Source organism: Sturnira hondurensis, unplaced genomic scaffold (assembly GCF_014824575.4).
Source record: "Sturnira hondurensis isolate 20B ecotype Veracruz unplaced genomic scaffold, ASM1482457v3 Scaffold0000780, whole genome shotgun sequence".
Classification (NCBI taxonomy): Eukaryota; Metazoa; Chordata; class Mammalia; order Chiroptera; family Phyllostomidae; genus Sturnira; species Sturnira hondurensis.
In genome coordinates, this window is record NW_028073411.1 from 18,032,689 (window position 1) to 18,056,269 (window position 23,581).

General features: G+C 53.1%; 1 protein-coding gene across 3 annotated transcripts in view; it reads right to left on the reverse strand.

Moving 5' to 3' along the window:
* Positions 1–23,581, reverse strand: part of FAM193A (family with sequence similarity 193 member A) — a 126,195-nt gene that overhangs the window by 80,201 nt on the left and 22,413 nt on the right. For 2 of the 3 annotated variants that reach the window (XM_037046869.1, XM_037046862.1), the window contains exon 2: positions 13,786–14,031. In XM_037046869.1, coding sequence (XP_036902764.1) covers positions 13,786–14,031 — 246 coding nt within the window. Of the gene's footprint in view, positions 1–3,739; positions 4,218–13,785; positions 14,032–23,581 lie in introns of those variants that run through there. The other variant, XM_037046877.1, reaches the window with a different exon arrangement.

A 23,581-nucleotide genomic window follows, 5' to 3' on the forward strand; every position in this document is an offset into this window, starting at 1 on the left:
CGCCCCCTACTGGGGACCTGGCTCGAAACCCAGGCACGTGCCCTGACTGGGAATTTAACCAGCAACCCTTTGGTTCACGGGCCGGCACTCAATCCACTAAACCACACCAGCCAGGGCCCTATTTGTACTTCTTAATCCCCTCACGTCTTCACCCACTCCCCTACACCCCCTTCCATCTGGCAACCATCAACAAGCTCTCCATAGCCATGATTCTGTCTCTGTTCTTCTTGTGTACTTAGTTTGTGTTTTAGATTAAATTTTTGACAGATATGCACTTATGCCATTTTATTGTTCATAGTTTCAATCATGTTTTTCTTAAATACAGTCTGTTTAATATTTCACATAGTAATGGTGTGGTAATGATGAACTCCTCCAGTTTTTTCTTGCCTGGGAAGCTCTTTATCATCTCCTCCATTCTAAATGACAGCTTTGCTGGGTAGAGCAATCTCGGATGTAGGTCCCTGCTTTTCAGGACTTTGAATATTTCTTGCTAATCCCTTCTTGCCTGCAAGGTTTCTTTTGAGAAATCAGCTGACAGCTGTAAGGGAACTCCCCTGTAGGGAACTAACTTCTTTTTTCTCGTTGCTTTTAAGATTCTCTCTTCGTCTTTAACCTCTGGCGTTTTGATTAGTTTTGCAGTGGGCCTCTTTGGGTTCATCTTGTTTGGGACTCTGTGCTTCCTGGACTTACATGTCTATTTCCTTCACTGAATTGAGTAAGTTTTCTGTCGTCATTTTTTCAAATAGGTTTCCATTTTCTTGCTCCTTCTCTTCTCCTTCTGGCACCCCTGTGCTGTGAATGTTGGACCCCTTCAAGTTGTCCCAGGGGCTGCTTATATACTACCCTTGTGTTTTTGGATTCCTTCTCCTTGTTGTTTGAGTGGTTGTTTCTGCCTCCTTATGCTCCAGATCATTGATTTGATTCTCGGCTTCATCCACTCTGCTGTTTCCCTGTAAATTGTTCTTTATTTATTTCTTTAGTTAGTGTATCCTTCCTTTCTGACTGGGTTTTTTTATGCTGCTGAAGTCCTCACTAAGTTCCTTGAGCATCCTGATAACCAGTGTTTTGAACTCTGCATCTGATAGATTGCTTATCTCCATTTTGTCGAGTCCTGGTTCTGGAGTTTTGGTCTGTTCTCTCATTTGGGCCATGTTTCTTTGCCTCCTCATTTTGGCAGCCTCCCTGGGTTTGTTTCCATGGATTAGGTACAGCTGCTTTGACTCTGTGTCTTGGTAGAGTGGCCTAATGTAGCAGGTGTCCTGTAGGGTCCAGTGGCACAGCCTCCTCTATCACCCAAGCTGGGGCCTCCAGGTGCTGGGTCCTTCCTGTGGGCTGAGTACACCCTCCTCTTGTAGCTGAGCCTTGAGTGCTGCTGGCAGATTACCCAGGCCAGTCAGGTATAAGGCCTGGCTGTGACCACTGACCACCAACCTCCGCCCTCCGTAGAGGATCAGCTCCACCCGCCCTGTGCAGGGGCAGGGTGGTGGTGCTCCGGTGTGGTCTGTGGCTGCCCACTGGGTGCACTGGCCCTGGGGTTTCCCCGGGGGTACAGGCCAAGGTCAGTCCCCACTTGTGTTTTGCCTGGGGCCACTCTGCCTGAGCGATAAAGCAATCTGAGATGGCTGCTACTTGTTCTGGGCTTGGAGATTCCCAGGCAAAGCCAAGCTGTGAATCTAGGCTATTTGCTGCTAGTGCCTGGCATGGGCTCACTGAGGCCAGCTGTTGCTCGTTTGAGAAGATTTAGGAAGCTGTGAAGCATGAGCCAAGACCAGTCTTCCATAGGGAAAAGCAGCTTGGATGGGCCCCTGTCTCGGCTGGGGCCGAGTCTCTGGGGATCTCCCAGGTGGGTCAAACAGTGTCAGCCAGGTTGATGGAGTCTCAGATACGGCAGCAGCTTGCTGGCTCTGTAGCTCTGTAGGAGCGGGGTTTAGAAAAGGGACAATGGCCTCTGCTCGCCTTGGTGCCAGACACTTCGGTTTCTCCCTGTGTACCACTGGCGTCTTTCAAACTGCTACCCCGGTGCCGGAGCTCAGAGGGACTGAGCCTGAGTAGGTGAGTCCGTGTGTGGGTTCTTGAGGAGAAACCGCTTGGGGCTCCAGGAGTTTCTTCCACAGCCTCAATCCCCGCAGGATTTTGTAGCCAGAAGTTGTGGGGACTTACCTTCCTGGAAATGGAACCCTGGGCTGGGAGGCCTGGTGTGGGGTTGGGATTCCTCGCTCCTGAGATGTCCCTCCTCAGTTTTTATCCACCACATGTGGGTGTGAGACCAGCCCGTTGCACATCTGGGCCCCTCCCACCAGTCTGATGGATGTGGTTTAATTCCGTGGTTGTGAGACTTCCATTCAACTTGACTTCTGGTGGTTCTGAATTTTAGTTGTTCTGTATTTGACGGCTGTTCTGTATTTTAGTTGTAATTTTGATGTGGTGTGTGATGAGGTGAGCCATGTCTAGGCAATCAATTGAAAGAAAGTTTTGAAAAGGGGGAATGAATTGCTCCTTGGCCTTTTGACTAAGATCAAGAGGGAGATGGTAAATACAGAGCTCAAGGGCAGTGGTCACCTGAGAAAGGAAGAGGAGGCTAGGGAAGTGAGGGTGCACGCTATCTGGGATGGCCGGGTGCTCGCTCTACTGTCCTTCTTTTTTTTTTTTAAATATTTTATTTATTTATTTTTAGAGGGGAAGGGAAGGAGAGAAGGAGAGAAGTATCAATGTATGGTTGCGTCTCATGAGTCCCCCCCTGGGAACTGGCCTGCAACCCAAGCATGTGCCCTGACTGGGAATTGAACCGCGATCGTGTGGTTTGCAGGCCCGTGCTCAATACACTGAGCTACACCAGCCAGGACATCTACTGTCCTTCTTAACATGTGTGCCGTACACACACTCACACCCATCGCCACTGCAAACCTCACACAGTACGAACACAACTCCCACGGGGGGCGCTCCCCCCAGTGACCAGCCCTCTCCTGCAGCACTGGACATCCCCGCCCTCCCCCAGCGCCTCTTCCTCGCCCAGACCTGTGCTCCCCTCCCCTCGCTGCCGCGCATTTGGGAAATCAGCACCCTCCGTGGGCCCGCTCGGCTTCCTCGCCACTACAATTCCTGCCACACAGCTCAGTCTGGCCTCGCTCTCACCCTCCACTAATACGCACCGAGCAAACATCCGACTCGCTCTTTGTTGCCATGGTCAGCACTCTGTACCTTTCTAGGTTAACTTCCGAAACGTCTGTTAGGAAGACTCCTGAGGGCCAGGCCTCCACAGAGGCTCAGCCCGTCCATGTCTTGTTGGATGTGCCAAAAATGCTGTATGGGTCTGACCCTCCACCAGGCCACTTCTCAGCTGACAACCTTAAGGCGCAGCAGGCTCACTTGCTGCCCACTAGCAGAGTGGCAGGACCCCACGCTCAGGGTCCTGAGCTGTGACACAGATGCATGGGGCCTGCTGCACCTGTGGTGGGCCCCCCAATTTACTGATGTGGGGTTTGGGGAGGAGGTGGGAGCAAGAGAACAGACATGTGGGTGCTCGTGGTATGTGCAAGACAGGGAGTCATAAAGCCCCTGGACTCTCCCCAGGAGTCTTGGGTCCTCTGCCAGCACACAAGAAAGAGTGACAAGCCACCTTATGACCTTCAAGTAAAAAATCCAGACCCAGACGGACAACTACTGACTACACCATCCCTCAAACGACTCCCATGGCTCCATGCTGGTTGCCCCGCTCCTGTCTCGTCTGCTTCTCACTCACCTCCACCTTAATGCCGGGTGCTGTCCAGAACTGCCCCCTCAGTCCCCAGTACTCCATGCCTCCTCCTCCTCTTGTGTCGGGAGTGCCAGCGGCCAAGGCTGAGAAGGGGGTACAAGTCTGTGTGGAGACCTTTCATGATGACTGCATGACCAATGGCTGCACACAGCACATTTGAGACAAACGAATTCTAACTTGGAAGGGCAACCCTTGAGAAATATCTGGGATTCCACTTGAGACCAGTGAGGTCAGAGGTCTGTATGGCTCCTGGCCAAATAAACAACTTAAAAAGAAGTCAATTTCATCTACACCAATAAAGGTAGAAGAAGACAAATGCAAAATATAATTTTAAATGGCATGAATAAAGTGAAATGCCTGTGGACAAATGTTGAAAAAAGGCTCAGCATCGTAACAGAGAAACAGGAAGCCCTTCTCAATGGAGAAAAGCCCCACACACCTGGGTCAGAAGACTCGGCACTGAGAGAGGTGACCCCCCGCCCCAATGGACAGAGGCAGGAGGACCCCTGGCAGCTCTCTCCGGGGCGTGTGCACACGAGTGTGCAGCTTCACAAGGTGATCTTCAGTCACACAGAAATGACAAGCACCAAGGACAAACCAACCTCTTTGGAAGAGCAGGCAAGAGAGGACGTTCACTCTGAACATGAGAGCAACGAAGCCACAGCAACCAAGACGGCAAGCAGCTGGCACGGGGACAAAGGGGCCAGTGGGCAGCGCAGAGCACCCAGGGACACACCTGGGCACGTGGGCACGCGGGTTACAACGAAGGCAGTGCTGAAGGCGAGGAGCAACAGCCGTTTTCACAAGTGCCACCAGGGAACTGGGTCTCCACATGGAAATGCATTAAACTTGGCCTTGTCATACCATACAAAACTTTAATTCCAATTTCCAGCGAGCTGTGGGTCTAAATACGGAAGGCAAAGCAATAGAAGCATGAAACTGCTTGCTCAGTAGCCCCGCGTCAGGTATGGCTGCTAAGGGTTTGAAGTGGGAGCAAGATTTTGAATGTCCAGTATGGAAAAAGAAAAAGTGTCTCACCAATATTTTTTATTTTAAGTATAGACTGAAATGAGCTTGGATAGACTGAGGTAGGAAAATATACCACCACCAGTTTCTTTTCAGTTTCTGATATGTGGCTATTAAACAATTTTAATGACCTATGTGGCATGTATCTGTCATTCACGTATTTCTTTGGACTGTGCTGAGGTAAGAAAATACATGCCAAACATATGTTTACATTTCACCTGGGAAAAAATCCTGAAAAACAGAACTCAAGAAGGCAGTCCCTACTAAGAAAACACCTGAGGAACTTGGCCAGATGAAAAATGAACGCTGTTCACCGAAAGACGCCACAGACACAGCGAAAAGGGCGGCAGAGCAGAGGCGGGGGCGTCCGCGCCGCTCGGCCGATGGGACCTCACACAGAAGGCACAGGACGGAGTCTCGGCCCGGCCCCGCAGGGAAGACAAGACCAGTCATCCGACAGAACAGGGGCTCTCCCCAGGTGGCCCACGGGGCCCAAGGAGTCCCAACCTCTGAAGCAGGTGCCCCAGCAAAACTAACTCCATGCTGACACCACGCTGTTCCTCGCCTTTTCCACTGTGGCGAGGCAGCCGTGATGGTGCGGGGGCGGGGGCGGGCCAAACCGCTGGCCCCTCAGCAACAGCGAACTGGAGGCTGCACAGCTGCACAGCCGGGTGCACAGTGCAGTGACCTCGGCCTTCACCACCGCCGCGCACTCGGTCAGAAAGACCCGTTCTACTCGAGGATGCCCTTGTGTAGCGAAAGCGCTGAGTTCCCTCTCCGCCCGCAGGCCCAGGTCTTTGGCGCCTCTGCGGCATCACAGGAAGTGCACAGAAAGCGTCTCGGCGGCACCCGCCAGACAGGCCCCGAGTGCTGCGAGCTGAAGGAGCCCCCCCTCCCGCGAGGCACCACCCACGTGCAAGAGCACCTGACCGACCGGACGAGGCCATTCCGACTTGGCCAGCTGCCAGACGTTTTCTCGGAAATGAATGACACTCTTTTCTGTCATGTCAAGGAAAACAGCTGCCACTATCTGTGGCCAAACATCACATTTGATGTTTTGAGCAAGAATCAGAAGTTCAGCAAACCTGAATCCATCACGGGTTCAAAAGCTTCTCTGCGTAGAAGACGTTTCTGATGCAACTGGTGGGGATGGTAACAAACACAGGTTTTTACAGAGGTGTCGGCATCTGCTACGCCTGCCTTTTTTTAAAAGAAGGTTTTATTTATTTATTTATTTTTATTTATTTTTAGAGTGAGGGGAAGAGCAATTGCACGGTTGCGTCTGGTGTGCCCCGCACTGAGGACCTGGCCCACAACCCAGGCCTGTGCCCAACCGGGAAGCGAACCTGAACCCGTGACCCTCTGGCTCTCAGGCCGGCACTCAGTCCACTGAGCCGCAAGAGCAGGGCTTCACCTGTCTAACTTGATAAGCCACAGTCTTACAAATGACCAAGGAGTGACGTTGTAAGGCCATATCCAGGCAAGGGAGACAATGCATTTTAACGCAACGGCAGAGGAAAACTCCACTGCTACCGTCTGATTGGCCATCACACCTAACCATTAAGAAACAATCTGCAGTCATGGTTTGGTGTAGGCCTGAAGAAGAAAATCCACGGTTACCTAAAAAGCTATTAAAATATTTTCTTCATACACTCAGTCCAACAACCTACCACCCTGGCTGGTGGGGCTCAGTGGATGGAGTGCTGGACTGTGAAGGAAGGGCCTCCAGTTCAATTCCCACTGGGACACACGCCTGGGCGCGGGCCTGGTCCCTGGTTGGGGGCGTGTGAGAGGCAGCCACACACTGATGTTTCTCTCCCTCTCTTTTCCCCTCCCTTCCCCTCTGTCTCAGATAAATAAAATCTCTTAAAAAAACACATCAAAACATTGAGAATGTAGCATCTTCTATCATCCAAATATTAAAAGGATTTCCAAAACAATGCTACTTTACTCACGAAATCACTTTTGTTCTAGAAAACAGTTTTCATTGAAAAATAAACGATTGTTCTGCACTTGCGGTCGGTTAATGACCTACAGTCCCTGCAGCTCAGCAGCCCCTCTCACAGTGCACACACGACGTGCGGGCGTGGGCTCACAGCGCACCACCCACGCAGCACAGTTGGAAGGGGGCCACACCGTGAGTGCCGCACAGGAGCCACGCTTGTGACTCTCAAAAGTAGTGCCGAGCAGAATAAGTGAGGACACAAAACCACGCCACGGCACTGACGTTCGCAGAAAGCCCGAAAAAGCAGAAAATCACAGGCAGTGTGTGCGGTGGAGCACGGGCGAGCCAGCAGCAGAGGGCTGGGCGGGGCTGAGAATGGCGAGGCCTGCTGGGCGCGGAGAGCGTGCGGCTGCGGGCAACGCGGGACTTGGGGCCCGTGTGATGGAGAACTAACCCCACACAGAGCAGCGATCAGTCCGTCGAGCCGGCACACCGCACAAGACCACCGAAACGCTGGCCACACATGGGACAGAAGATGAGGGCAGGTGAGCAGGAGGGCAGGGCGTCTGAGTGGCTACACAGGGGCACAAAGGGGCCATTCCTGGTAGTTTCAGTGCAATTAAATTAACAACACACCAAGCCTTAATCGTTGTAACCTATATTCACCCAGCACAGGCTTAAAACATGTAAAAGAAAAAACAGAAACGTGTATAACGGAAAAAGCACAAACATACATGCACGCACAACAGGCGACTTACACTGACACTGCTCAGAAACCGAGAGATATACGCAGGTCAAGAATTCCGAAGAGCACAGAAGGACTCATGGACCTATTAACAGGGGAGGACAGAGTCCTCCAGCAAAACCCTGAGAAGACATTTTCATGCTCATGTGGACACAGAGAACACTGAGAAAAACTTAACCACAGATAAGTATAAATGACCACAGACCACATCTCCAACTATAACAGCATTAAATTAAAACTCAGTACAATTAAAGGTAACCTAAGACATACATATCCGGATATTTACAAATATTCCTAGGCAATTCATGGTTGAAAACAGAAATATTAAATATAGGGGACTTCCAGGCAAGATGGAGGCTTAGGTGGACACACTGTGCCTCCTCGTACAACCAAAAGAAGGACAACAATTTAAAAACAAAAAGTCACCATAACTGAGAGAAAACCGACTGTTTGGAAGTCTGACAACCAAGGAGTTAAAGAAGACACACTCATCCAGACAGCAGGAGGGGCGGAGACAGGCGGCCAGGCAGAGAGGACTCATGGCGACGCAAGGCAGTAGCTGGAGGACCCTTCGAGGCGCTGGCTGGTGGAGTGGGCGGTCCCACATTCACAGGCAGATAAAACGGGAGGAACAACCGGGGAGAGAGACCGACCATGCAACCCAGGGTCCCAGTGGGGAAGTAAAGCCTCAAACCTCTGATTGAAAACACCTGCGGGGGTTGCAGCAGCAGCGGGAGAGACTCCCAGCCTCACAGGAGAGTTCGTCGGAGAGACCCACAGGGTCCTGGAACGGACACAAACCCACCCACTCAGGAACCAGCACCAGAAGGGCCTACTTTGCTTGTGGGAAGCAGGGGAAGTGACTGAAAGCTGGCTGAGGGCTGAGCAAGCAGTGCTGTTCCCTCTCTGACCCTCCCCCACATACAGCGTCACAACCCAGCAACTGGGTTGCCCCACCCTGGAGAACACCTAAGGCTCTGCCCCTTACTACTTAACAGGTGAGCTGAGACAAAAAAAAAAAAGGTCCCAAATAAAAGAACAGATCAAAGCTCCAGAAAAAATACAACTCAACAATGAAGAGATAGCCAAGCTATCAGATGCAAAGTTCAAAGCACTAGTGATCAGGATGCCCATAGAATTGGTTGAGTATGGTCACAGAAGAGAGAAAAAAATGAAAGCCATGCTAAGTGAAATAAAGGAAAATGTACAGGGAACCAACAGTGACAGGAAGGAAACTGGGACTCAAATCAATAATTTGGACAAGTAGAAAGAAACATCTAACCAGAACAGAATGAAGAAATAAGAATTCAAAAAAATGAGGAGAGGCTTAGGAACCTCCAGGACAACTTTAAATGTTCCAATATCTGAATCATAGGGGTGCCAGAACAAGAAGAGCAAGAGCAAGACATTGAAAACTTATTTGAACAAATAATGAAGGAAAACTTCCCCAATCTGGCAAAGGAAATAGACTTCCAGGAAGTCCAGGAAGCTCAGAGAGTCCCAAAGAAGTTGGACCCAAGGAGGAACACAGCAAGGCACATCATAATTACTTTACCCAAGATTAAAATGGAGGAGAGAATTTCATAAGCAGCAAGAGGAAAGAAGACAGTTACCTCCAAAGGAGTTCCCATAAGACTGTCAGCTGATTTCTCAAAAGAAACCTTTGAGGCAAGAAGGGGCTGGCAAGAAGCATTCAAACTCATGAAAGGCAAGGACCTACATCTAAGATTACTCTATGCAGCAAAGCTATCATTTAGAATGGAAGGACAGATAAAGTGCTTCTCAGATAAGGTCAAGTTAAAGGAGTTCATCACCACCAAGCCCTTATTATATGAAATGTTAATGGAACTTATCTAAGAAAAAGAAAATAAAAAATATGAACCGTAAAATGACAACAAACAACTATCAACAACTGAACCTAGAAAAACAAAAACAAACTAAGCAAGTAACTAGAACAGGAAGAGAGCCACAGAAATGGAGATCACATGGAGGGTTATCAGATGGGAGGGGGAGAGAGGGGAAAAGGTACAGAGAACAAGTAGCATAGATGGTAGGTAGAAAATAGACAGGGGGAGGGTAAGAATAGTATGGGAAATGGAGAAGCCAAAGAATTTATATGTACGACCCATGGACATGAACTTAGAGGGTGGAGGGATGCATACAAGGCAGAGGGGAATAAAGGGGGAAAATGAAACAACTATAATAGTATAATCAATAAAATACATTTAAAAATAAAAAAGAATACATTGGGGAAAAAAGAAAATAGGATAATACTTAAAACTGAGCCAATACAACTAACACTTCCAAACCTACAGCAGCAATTAGAGGATTCCAGCACAGATGAGAGAACAAAAACTGATGTTAAGAAAGAACTCAGCTCAGGGAGGCAGAAGAGTCACCGCAGGGAAGGCTGAACAAATATGCCCATGTGGCTGCAGGGCCAGGCCTGAGAGATGAAGGCCCAGTGGCTGCTTGCAGGTTGCTGGCCATCTGCACGCAGGACGGCCGTCTCCCTCCCGAGGCGGTGGCCTGAGCAAGGCTCAGGCTCCCACAGGCGTCCGGTGAGGCAAGCGCAGCCATGCTGCCCCCCGAAGCAGATGGCCCCCCAGCGCAGGCCCCCGGAGGGCCCAGACACTGGAGAGCAGCCCCCCCAGACAAGCAGCCCCCAGAGCATGCGCACGGCTCTCCCAGAACAAGGCACCGGGAGAGCCCTGTCTCACTGGCATGTCTGCCCTCAGCACCTGCATCCGAACAGAGCTGACTGTCTGCAGGGGGTCTGGCAACAGGAGCTTCTGAGAAGGTGAGGGGCAGCGAGGAGATGGCGAAGGGCAGTGGCGGCACGAGCCTCGCACAAGCCTTCCGATGTTCCCCACGTGTCCCAGACCACGCACTCCCCAGATGACACACACACACACACACACACACACACACACACTCGAGCTGTGGCTCGGCAAGCAGGCAGAGTGAAGGGGAGACTTCAAAAACCAAGAAGCTCACCGGTGGGCCTCAGTGGGCTGGGCGTCGTCCCGCAAACTGAAGGGACTCCGGTTCAGTTCCCGGTCAGAGTGCACGCCTGGGCTGCAGGCCAGGTCCCTGGGTCGCGGAGTGTGAGAGGCAACTGGTGGATGTTTCTCTCCCTCTCTTTCTCCCTCCCTTCCCCTCTGTCTAAAATACATAAGGAAAGTCTTTTAAAAAAACGGACAGCCTTCCAGTAAGACCGGCCAAAAGAGTGCGGAAGGAAAGCAGAAACGTGAGGCACTCGGAGCTGCAGCTACAGAAGTGGCAGGAACTAAAGAGAGACCGTCCACACACAACTGCGCACCAATACCCGGACAACTTTGAAGAACACAGTTTACCAAAACTGACTTGAAGAAAAGTGGAAATTAGAAAAATGAAACCAGAAGTTTACATTTTGCCCAGAGCCATGCACGGAGGGAGCAGGAAGAGGCAGCAGGGCTGGGAGGGAGGGCAAGGGCAGGGGCGGGAGGTGTGGAAGCAGACAGCTTGGGGCATCTGTGTCCCCTGAGCGAGCACAAGCCGACACGGGAGGAAAGAAAAGACCTCTGACAAGTGAGAAACAAAGAATGCCACGTCACAAAGCCTCGGAGGGGATGGAAAGGGTGGGCACCTGGAAGCCCCAGCAAGAAGGGCCTCCCGCAGCCATGGGCGCAAAGGGAGTGAGCAAGGGCCTGGGGTCAGCCCCAGCTCTGCCCTGAGTGGGGCGGTCAGCAGCCGAACAGAGCAGGGCAGAGGGTGTGTGGGGTGGGGGGAGGGGAGACAGAAGGAAAGGCCCCTGCCCTCCTGGGGTGTGGCTGACTAGCCAGAGTGACAGCCCCACACCCACCAATGGCGAGTGAGCGAGAGGCTCCACAGCGTGCTCACCAGTGCATAGCATGCCGCCAGGTCACTCTGCAAGGGGAAAGACTGGGGCCGGATCCAGTCAGTGGTGACGGCAGAGCATGCTGCCGGCATAAGTGCCTGGCGAGGTCGTGCGGGAGTGCCACCTGCACAGCTGTGTGCGTCTGCCCAAACTTGCCGAACTGTGTGCCCTTCCAAGGGGTGCCTCTACCACAAGTCAATCGTATCTTGCTTTTTTAAAAACAGGGTCAGTCCTGACTGGTGCGACTCAGTGGGATGGGTGTTGTCCCACAAGTCAAAAGGTTGCCAGTTCAATTCTGGGCCAGGGCACATGCCTGGGTTGTGGGCCGGGTCCCCAGTGGGGACATGAAAGACAACCACACATTGATGTTCCTCTCCCTTTCTCCTTCCCTCCCCGCCCAACCACTCTGAAAACAAATTAAACCTTTAAAGAAATTAAAAATAATAATAATAAAAAGGCCAGCAATTTGAACAAGCTTGAACTAAGAGACCAACTTTACGAGTGTATTAGAAGGGGGCCAAAGTCCACACACACAGGCCAGCCGACACCCCTGCGGGCCCTGAGGTGACTGCTGCTGACGAGGAGAGAGCCCCACCGGGTAACCCATCATGCAGGACAAGCTGGCAGCGGGAAGCGAGACTCCCCTCGTGGCGAGACTAATACGAGAGACCACAGGCACTTCCTGTTGCCTCCCAACCCGGACAAAAACAGCAGTCGACCCCCCCAACCCCCCGCAGAGGTGCAGTGAGGCTGACACAGGAGCAGGGCTGGGAGCAGGAAGGAAAAGGGGCGCAGTTCCAGAAGCCAGAGGAACAGTCAGCTAGGGAGCAGACTTAAGAACTGTACTTTGAAAAGTGACCAGGGGAACAAACCAGTGTCTGCGATACTGAACGGCCTTCCACCGAAAACTGGGAAAACCCTGGCTGAGTGGCTCGGTCAGTGGGAGCATCACCCCAAACACTGGAATGGCAGATTCGCTTCTGGTCAGGGCGCACACCTAAGTTGTTGGTTCAATCCCCAGGTTGGGGCAATATTTCTCTCTCACATCCTGTCTGTCCCTCCATTTCCTCTTGTTCTCTAAAATCAATAAAAACATATCCTCAGGTGAGGATTCAAAAAATAAGAAACAAAAAATGGGGCAGAGGCTGAACACTAAGTGCACGGAGAAAGAAAACAGAAGTAAAATGGTGAAAGCAAAAAGATCTGAGGCTGGAGCACTGAAGTCCACCTCCTACCTTTCTGACTGAGGGCTGCCGCCCAGTCCCTGCCTGTCCCTTCACCTGTGTCCTCACTGACCGCAGACACTGGGGCCCCCGAAACACATGTGCTCACATTGGTTCTCAGAGGCCCACCACACAGAAGCACCGCCCTCAGGGAGCACTGCCCCACCTGTGGAGCGGAAGCAGCAGTCAGGGGGGGACAGGGGAGCAGAGGGGACACGCCACACAGCGCTACTATGGAGTGGGGGTGCTGCTTTCAAGAAGACCCCAAAACAGAAGTCACTGGCCCAGCGCCCGGCAGACTCACACTGGGCAGCAGGAAAACACTGGCCACACCGCCCGATCCTGAGAAGGGAGCAGCCCCAGGCGGCAAGACAGGCCAGCCAGGTGCGGAGAACGAGAAGCCCTCAACTGCGGGGGGCCCCCAGCGGCCACAAAAGCCAGGGTCTTCCAGAGCCCACAGAACAGACCTGAAATCGGTCAGAGCCCAGGCCCACAGAGCCACGGCCTGGGCCAAAAATCAGACTGAGGGTGCAGTCTTCCACACAAGCCTGAGCCTCAAGAAAGCCTCCACTTGGCCGAGACATGAAATCAAGGTAAAAAGGCAAACCTGGACTTGGGAACTGCACCTGGAAAGAATTTCCGGTGAGTTACCAGAATGTAAAATTGTCTAAAACTAAACACCCGAAAAGCCAGTACAGCTTTTCGACAAGCTGTTTCGCCACAGGAACCCCGAGACCAGACTACAAAGCACGGCCTTGGGCCTCCGAGCTCGCTGCCCCAGTTGTCCAACCACGGAGGGCGGGTCCCCTAGGCAGGGGCATCCAGCCTTGGGATGTCTCCGGGCCACACTGGAAGAAGAGCTGTCTTGGGCTACACATTAAGTATACTGCAACAGGTAATCACACACACAAAAATATCTTCTGTTTTCAGAAATTCGGTTTTGTGTTGGGTCGCATTCACAGCCACCCTGGGCCACAGGTGGTCCACAGGCCGCGGGCTGGATGCTCCTGAGGCCTGCACCCTCCTGCAGGTGGGCGAGGAGAAGAGACAAGGGGAGGGCCCAGCAGCAGGAGAGGGGAGCAGGGACCAGAGGAAGGCACAGGAGGCTCTCCCCGGAAAGCAGACCCAGACCGACCACCTCACCGCCCAGCAGGCCCCATAACCCACGGGCTCAGGCAGCCAGGGAGCACGCGAGCTCAGCAGGGCACTCACCGCCGGCTGGTCCAGGCCGCCGTGCCTCTCCTCCTTCTCCACGGTCCGCCGGCAGTCCGGGCACACCCACAGTGGCAGGTGCAGCACACTGTTGCCCTTGGGAGCCATAGAGAGGGCCAATTTGCTCGCAGTCTTCATCCCACTCTCCAGGAAGGAGGAGTCTGTCCGCTCGCTGCGGCACAGAAGGCAGCAACCCCCAGCGGGGTAGGGCGGGGCTCTGTGATTCACACCCAAGTTCAAAGGAGTCTGGAATAAAACAAAAAGATAAAATTTCTATTTTCAAAACATGATCTACAAAAAGCAAGGTCATTAAAAATATATGTAGTTCTAAAATTATAACGTGCATGTGTATTTATAGAAAGAAACAGCAAATAGGGAATCTGTTGAAGAATAAAACTGTACCTAGTGTCTAGAAACTCTCCATACTTTAAATAAAATAGTAATGTCATAAAAAGCACCTTAATAGGAGTTAGAAACTGCCCCCGAAACCCTTCACCCAAACTTCTGTATTAACTCCTGCAGGTGGGAAGTGTCAGTTGCAATGTGCAGACCAAGAAAGCACCAGAATGCTTCACCATCGACCAAGTTCAAAGCCATCTCCCAGGTATGTCTGCATATATGCTTGGGCGCCAGGTGGTCCCCCCACCAAGATGGGCTGTGCAAGCTACACAGCAGGAGCCTGCTGGTAGCCACTCGCCCGAGACACCCCGCCCCCCCCGCCCCCCCCAGCTTGCAGCACTCACGATGACTCCTCCCCAGCCATTCGATTGCAATGTCCTTTTTTTTCAGGAAGGTCTTAAACTACCAGGCGAGGGCAGGATCCTCCCGGGCAGGAGGAAGAGGCAAGATTATTACCCATGTTCCTCCCCAGAAGAGTTATCAACCACCCTAAGGGGAACGTGAAATCAGCCTTAGAAACACTCAACAGGCTCCAGGGCAAAAAACAGGCGTGCTGTCTCAAGGATAGCAAACAAAGACCAAGATCTCCACCCAGATCAGAGTGAGCCCAGGGCAAGTCAGTCGCCTGCACCTTAGAGCAGGCGTCCTGTGCATCCTGTGCGTCCTGAAGAGAGGAGGTTTGAGAGAGACGAGCAGGGAAGCCAGGTGTGGCCTTCCAGAGACCGGGATGCTGTGCCAAGGGTCTGAGCCACAGCACAGGTGGGACTGAGGTGACAGGACCCTGGGACACAGACCTCTGGCCCATGTGGGAGGTGGCCCAGGGCTCCTCTGGCTAGAAGTCAAAGATTTCACATCTCCAGCTCCCCCCACCCACGAGGTCCCTCCAAGGCCCACCCAACCACCGCAGCCTGCCCGGCTCTCCCTCAGCTCCTCCTTGCCCTCATGTGCCGAGGCTCACACACACCCACGGTCCCTGGGCATGCTGTACTTCTGAAACCACGGGTGGGCACGGACACGACAGAGCACAGCCACACAGTCGGTGGTCCCTCACAGCCCGGCAGCACGGCCTGAGAGAACAGACGAACAAATGACAGCAGCGCTGGCACCAAAGGGGGACTTGAACACGGGTTCTTCTCCTGCTTCAATAAGCTAGTGATCAGAACTGGCTGCACGTGGCACACCCACACGTGGCACACCCACACGGTTCCAAGGGCTCAACCAAACCCGGCTCAGAAACCACTTGAATGAATGCCTGAGGTGCTAAGGGAGAGAACTGAGCCCTATCTCCAGGTGATATTCCAGAAGGCTCCAGACTGCTCTGCAAGCAGCGGAGCACCATGGAAGTGGCTGTGTACTCTGTCCCAACAGACCAGAGAAGTCTAAATTATGACCATCTCAAACAGCACACTGACTTAACCCTCGGCAAAGCCGCCTCTTGTTCTAGCGCAGGAGCGCAGCCATACCACCACGGAGCAGCCTCCACCCCTTCCCAGGCCGCCTGTTCACCCAGCAGAGCAGAGGCTGCCCACCAAGGTTACAAAGGCCCCCAAGCTGCAAATTGGAAGAGCCAGTTGAGCCACCATGCGTCTGTCTGTCCATCCACCAGGATTTCCAGGCCCAGGCAGACCCCTGTCCTGGGGCACTAACATCCTTGTCAAAGACTAAGACCATGAATAAGACAGGTAGTAAACAATGCAGCCCATCAGACCTTGGTAACTCAGAAGGAAGCAAACACAGAGCAGGAAAGAGTGCCAGGGCTGGGGCTGGGGCCCGTCAGGGCGGCCAGTGAGGGTTCCTCCAGGAGAAACCTGGACGTGGGGAGCCACACTTGGCTGCAGGAGGGGCATTCCAGAGAGCAAGCACAAAGGCCCTGGGGGCAGAAGGCCAGACGAGGGGGTGGAGCCGGGAGCCAGGAGTGGCCTGATCTCCCATTCTAACAGGCTGATGGACTGTGTGCAGAGGAGAGATGAGATAAGACACAGGAAGGGAACAAGAACAGGGAGAAGCCATCTGCACCTTAGGAGTGAGGTGGCCATGTGGTCTCCGTGACGGGAGAGCTGACAAGACCACTAGGGAACCAGAGGTCAAGAGTGAGAAGGAGTTGGACTGGGCGTGCGGAAAGCTCCAAGATGGGAGGACCCCCCCCACAGGTGCCCCCACCAGAGGCGCCCTCTGAAACCCACCAGATGCCAGGCCTGCTGCGAGGCCAGACAGCAGGATGCAATGATGAGACACAGGGCGGCCCTGCTGGTTCCAGAGACAGCAGACACATACACACGGGCATGACCAGCTCACATCAGGGGCAGTCAGTCCCCTCTGGGAAGAAAAGGAAGTTGCCCGGGTGGAGAGTAGGGCTACAAGAGGACATCGTGGGAAGAGAGCAACTCGAATGACAGACAAGCAGCCGAGTGAGCGCCTGGGAGGAGGCACTGGGAGCCCAGGAGCCTCGGCAGGAGGGAGGCGGAGGCTGGGAGATTTCTTGGAAGGGGATGGCACCGCCCTCTCCTTCAAAAGAACCTCCAGCAAGGTAACAATGTACATGAGGCTGCTCCAGGCAGTTCCCGGCACAGGTGGGAGGCATGGAAGAGCAGAGCAGGCAGACTTGGGGGTGTCCAAGGCAGAGCCACAAGACTTGCCAACGGACCCAAGAACGCGATGAGGACGGGCCCAGCCACCCAGGCACTGGGCATGCCAACAACAGAGATGCCGGGCACGGGGGACAGGCTGGGGCGGTGGCAAGAATCAAGGGTTTGCTCTGGGCACTGCACGTATACAGTGGGTGTTAAACACCCAAGCAGCTGGGGGCTGTTTTTGAATGAGACGCTCAGGAGCAGGATGCAAGCACAGGTATAATCCGGGACCACCTGCAGGTGTGGTCTGCAGAGCCTTGCATCCAGACGGGACCATCCATGCAGACGGCAGACGACATCCGGAGAGAGAGTCAGTCCTTCCTGACACCTGACCAACAAGCCCAGGGACGAAGCTAGTGCTCTGAGGAGGTGGACTCTCCTCTCCGTCCCATTTTCAGACAAAGCAAGAGGCTGCTGCAAAGCACATGTGCACACACAACCCCCGACTACAGGTCAGGTGACCCAATACCCATGCCCCCAGGCAGCTGCTCTGCTGGGACTGAACGAGAGGCGCACACACAAACCCACTGATTCTGGTAAAAACACTGCAGCTGTGCTCGAGGAGCACTGAGGTACAATAAAAGCTGGACACACCTGCGCTGTGCAATCTGAGTAATTCTGACACGTACACACCTGTGAAGCCATCACGATAGTCAACGTAATGGATGCTACCATCACCCCCAAATCTGCGTGGGCCCCCTTGCGCCTGTTTCTCCTCCAGCCCAACCCCAGTTGCAGCCGTGACCGGACAGAACCTGTTTCTAGGACTCGCGCACTTCCGAGGGCTCTAACCACCAGTGCGCAGGGTCACACAAAGCACTGCCTTCGGTAGGCTTCGTCGAAGACCACGGCTCCTTATTTGGCAGTGACACCCATGTATGTGTGATGCCCATGTACAAGTGCAACAGGAGGAGCTGTTCCTTTGTCACCAAGCAGCACTGCACTCTTCCACTGTGAGACATCACAGAGACAGCTGCCATGACCGTGCACGTGTGACCCATGATGTGGACGAGGCCTTTGACGCTCTCGCACAAATGCCAAGGAACAGAATGATGGGTCATGTGGCGGGTACCTATCTAACGTGAGAGAACGTCTGACCTTCTCCCCAGGAGCGCAGTCGGGGAGCTGCAGTACGCGACACCCCCACGCATGCAGTGCGTCATGTCGACAGGAGCCACGCAACGACTGTGTGGGGGCCATCTCACTGCGGCTCACCCTGACAATTATTGATAATGCACGCAGGCCTTTACAGTATCTACTCAACCCTTTTGGCCTGGCTCAGGATTTTACTAACCTTAAAAGAATTAGCTTTTGGTTCCATGGAGTTTCCATATCTAAAATTGTTTTTCATTAATGTTTGCTTTTATGTTATTTCCTTTCTTTGGATGTATAACTGACTCTTTGACCTACTTTCTTAATGTGGAAGCAGAGGTCGCCGACCCCTTTCTTTTGCATAAAGAGGTGGTCAGTGCTATAAATCTCCCTCTAGGTATTGCTTTGGCTGCATTTCACAAATTTTGATATGTTGTGTTTTCATTCTCGTTCAGTTCAAAATGTTTTCTTTTGACTTTAAAAAAGATTTTACTTACTTAGTTTTAGAGAGAAGGGAAAAGGAGGAGACAGAGAGGGAGAGAAACATCAATGTGCAGTTGCCTCTCACCTGCCCCCAATTGGGGACCCGGTCTGCAAGCCAGGCACGTGCCCTGACTGGGAACTGAACGGGCAACCTTTTGGTTCACAAGCCAGTGCTCAATCCATTGAGCCACACCAGCCAAGACTCAAATCTTTTTCTGATTTCCCTCTTAATTTCTTTGACTCATTGGTTGTTTCAAGTATGGTTTAGGCCCTGGCTTGTGCATGAGAGGCAACCACACACTGGTGTTTCTCTTCTTCTCTTTCTCCCTCTCTTCCCCTCTCTTGAAAAATAAATAAATAAAATATTTAAAAAATTTTTTAACTAAAATAAACAAAAAAGTATGTATTTCTAAACTAAATGGAAACTTCCTTCCAAAATGTTGACATGTCTCTCAAGAACAGCAACATTAAAGCTGATCAATTTTTTCCAGATGTCTCTAACTCAGGGCCCAGGCCAAGGAGCAATGCAAATATCGGGGGCGGGGAGTGTTGTTTAAGGTTAAGACCTATTACCCACATAACTCTTTGGTAACCAGAATCCACTCATGCATTAATGTCCTGCTGATTTTAATGTGCCTGTAACATCTAACACTCCTGTGCTCCAGATGGATTGAAGGCGGCTGGGATGTGAGCATTGACCCTGGGAAAGAGGGCACAGCTTCTCTGCGTTGGGGAGCCGCAGCCTTGGCCTTTTCTTACCCTCTGCTCCCCACTCGCCTCACCCCCACCACTGGTAGCACACAGCTCCCTGGAGTCAGCCTGGGGCTCTAAGCTCTGGTACAACCGTCTGATGCACATCTTCCCGAGGTGCCCCAAGGTACTTCACACTCGCTGTGTCCAAAGCCACAGGGAGGCGCCGCAGCCCCCAAGGCGGTGGTAGAGGGAGCCCCGCCTGCCCCAGAGAAGGAGGTCTCTCCCTGAGCCGCGTGGTGAGCCCCTGGCAAGGCTGGAAAAAACGCCCAGGTTCCCATCCCAGCCGTGCTGGTTGCTGTGAGGCCACCTCCTCAGATGACCCGGTCTCCACCAGGTGCACTATGAGACCGCATTTAGGGGAAGAGGGTACCAGAAAGAAAGCCTGAGATGTGACTTTGGGCTGAACTTCTGGCTGAAGCCCATCCTGCGTGACCTGTGCTGATGTCCCGACCAAGACTTGGAACGTGGCGAATGACACTGCTGGGCTGGAGCCTCACCCCACACACGCCCACAGAGCCCTCCTCCACTCAGGAGCCACACCGACAGCCCCACATTGCGCACAGAAGCGCACTGTCCTGACCAACAGGCATCCCGTCCCCAGGCTCACCTGCAAAGCGGCTCTCATCAGGGAGACCGCCCCAGGTCTCCTGCCCCGTGCCCACAGACCTGCACTCTCTCCTTCGTGCCTCAGGAAAGACCACACAGCTCGGGGCACACAGACGGTCCGTCACAGCGGGCCATCGTGTGAGGAGGCCTAGCGTAAAGATGTGGTCGGTTGTCTCTGAGAAATGCGAACTGAAACAGAGAATGGCCATCGGCCCTCACTGTCTGAGGCCACCTGGGAGGTAGAGCCGAGCTGTGGCAAGCGGCCCCACCAAAGAGCAGCACCTGTGGGGACAGTGGGCCAGCCAGAGGACGAGCCTCCCTTCCAGCGGCTCAGAGAAGCCAGCACAGCCAGGAGGGGCAGGACAGGCAGGGAGCCCAGCTGCCTGCATGGGGCACTTCTCACCAATTAAGGAGGGCAGCCTTCTGTCCCTTAAAGTCAAATGACCCGACTCAATCTGAAGAACCAAGACCAGAAGGGGAGGGGATGGGCAGGAAGAAAAGGAAGAGGCACAAACGCCCCAAGACCAGGAGGGAGGGCTGAACACCTGCCCGCGCACCCACAGCTGAGCCCTGCCCTGGGAAGGGCCCCCCTGGGTCCTATGCAAGTGGTAACTTGCACATCTCCTTCCAACTGCACACAGCCTATGTCTCCATGTGCCAAGAGCTATTGGCACTTCATGTCGTAAAGGGAGAGCTTCAGTTATTCCGGTCACGAGAGCCAGCCAGAGGACCCCTCACTGCTGTACCACACACCAGAGCAGGACAGACGAGGTGACCAAGAGCGATACTCCTCTTCCCCAGTTCATGGTACATGCAGGAAGAGTGTGACGGGCACGGGGGAGAAACAGAGGCCCGGTTTACAGTGGTGTCTTCTGAGCACGTTGTCAAAGCTCTTCCTGATGGGAGGGGGGCTCCCAGAGCAGCTCCAAATTCACTGCTACCTGACCGCCCAGACCTGCCGATCCTGAAGAACTGCCGCGATCTTATTAGATATTTGAACGACAAGATTAGAGATCATACTTGCAGTTTCTGTTACTCAGAAATCTCAGGTGGAAGAACCTCCGCTGACGTGAATCGTCTGGTCCTGGGAACAAGGCCCTGCTCTCAGGAGCACTGGCAGGAGATGAAGTCCAATGTGCTCTCATGGCTACCCCGACAGGCCAGTGCCCACACCAGGAGGGCCACTACAAGAGTCCCAGGACCATCCAGAAAGCTGTGGCTCAGACCAGATTCCAGGTAACACCTGGGTCCCCTATCTTAATGCAATTTGCTAAATAAAAGCTGAGAGTCACAGGTCTTCATGCTGTCCCCTCTGTCTAGAACATTCCTACCCAGATGTCTACTTTGCTCCCTCACCGCCTCTGGCCTCTGCTCCCCGCCCCCTGCTAACACTGGGGCACCGTGCCCACACACCCAACTTTATCGCTCATCATCCCACCAGCCCACCTAAGAGTCCCGGTCTCCTCCTGCTTTACCCACTGATGTATCCTGAGTGCTGAGAACCATTCTGGACATGTAACAGCTGCTCTAAGTACGTGATGAACGCACCTGCAGTTTGGTAAAGGCCGATCTCAGGTGTGCTCAATCTCCCCCGCCCCCCCCCCCAACATCAAGAATAATTCAGGATGTCCAACTCCAGAGAAAAACGACAAACATGCCCTGGCATGAGTGGTTCACTGGACTAAGTGCCAACCTGCAAATCAAGGGGTCGCTGGTTCGATCCCAGGTCAGGGCACATGCCTGGGTTGCGGGCCAGGTCCCCAGTTGGGGGCGTGCGAGAGGCAACCACATACTGATGTTTCTCTCCTTTTCTCCCTCCCTTCCCTTCTCTCTAAAAATAAATGAGTAAAATCTTTAAAAAAAAAAGACAAGTAGAACTAAGCTTACACCTGCACAATTATGTTTAAATATGAGTGAATACCTATATTTGGACTGCTTCTGTATTAATGCTCAATAAAATCCAGTTTTTAGAAACTTTTATTCCACCACTGTTGGCAACAGAGTCCATCCCAGTCTCGCAAGCCCACGCACAGGTTCTGATCAGCTGGTTCTCCCTGAGAATCACACTCATCTCTGCATGAGCAAGCCCATGAGCACTGCAATGCCCAGATAGGACAGCATCGGTGCAACTTGTGTCTGGTGTCTGGGACGGCTTGAAGACCTAAGCCGATGGAGCCATGCGCTTTTGTGCCACAGGAACGGGAAGAAAGAGACATTAACAGGACCCCTCTCTACTGCAGAGTCAGACCTGAGCAATCTGGAATGAACCGCATACATGGACACAACTGCCTCCTAAGCTCCAAGTTCGAACTCCCTGAGCCGGCACCCTCCTCTGGCACAGCAGTACCTCTTGCAGGCGTCCTTTTCCACTGTCGTCGCTGGCCCTGGCAACAAAACACCCCGCTGTGGGAGCCATGCCTGGAATGTTTTACTACGGCTTCTAGTTCAGCGTGTTTGGACATCTGGACTGAATTGGCTAGACTCTGTTTAAACTCACAAAGTAGACAACTAATACTTCAAATGTGATACTGAAACTTTTTATTTAAAGATTTTATTTATTTATTTTTAGAAAAAGGGGAAAAGAGGAAGAAAAAGAGAGACACACATTGATTGATTGCCTCTTGCGCACCCCCAACTGGGGACCTGGCCCACAACCCAGACATGTGCCCTGACTGGGAATCCAACTGGCAACTCTACAGTCCACAGGCCTGCACTCAATCCACTGAGCCACACCTGCCAGGGCCAATAAAACATAATAAATTTCATACTGAAATTTTAGGCAATTGTAACAATTCTTGGGTACTCTGGCTTCTCAGCTTTGCCCAAGTCCCAGCCTCACCAGAGTCCCAGCCCCACCCCTTCCCACCACCCCACAGGCCCGCAGGGAGCCTGGGAGCTGCTGTGGCTGTGGGGCCTGAGGCTCTTCCCGGGCGTCATCACAGCCGAACAGGAAGGCCCAGCCTTCTGGGACTGTCAGGTGGCCCAGGCCCTGAACAACACCAAGAAGCTGTAGCCCACACAGATAACTGCCAAGAACCTTCTTATTTTGGGGGGAGACAGGATGGGGATTCCGCAATGACAGCAACTCAGACCCTAAAAGGGCAGAATGGCAAGCTGGGACCTGAGACCCCTCTCACCCTGGCCATGGACCAGCTCCTACACATGGCTCTGGCCGACACACAACGTGGACAGCATGAGGCAGGCAGCGCAGACGGCCATGGCTTACTTGTGTGGGGTGGAGGCCAAGTGCCTGACCACTGGTGTGAGTGTAGCAGCTGACTTTACCAGTACGACACGACCCATGGCAGTGAATCCCCTCTATCACGGTCAGGGTGGTCACGAGGGCAATCACAACCAGGGTGCTGACATGCCCTGCCAGCCAGCACCTACACAAACACGATGAGCCAATACTGGTACTGGGCTGCCAGGACACCGCCACACAGCTCACCTCCAACACGGACACCACAGAGCCCGGGCGGAGGCCACAAGTACATGTTTCCGAAGGGGATCCTAGGCCCTGAGGACCCCGGTGACTCCAGACAGAGAGGGGTTCGGAGGGACAGGCCGCACCCCAGGGGGCAGTGCCTATGGAACCCAATGGTGCTCATGGAGGTGTCCCAGGACCCCTCTGTGACACACCTCACAGGCCTCTGTGAACTGGCGAGGATACCGTATGAGGCCCACCGAGAACCCTGAGCAGGGCCCGGTGTGGAGACGCAAAGGCCCCTGCTGGGCAGGCTGCCTCTTCGCGGAGGGGCCACATCAGCCGCTGCCAACATGAGAGCTGAGCTTACCTGGCACTGAGACTTTTTAAAAATTATGTTTTCCTGGCC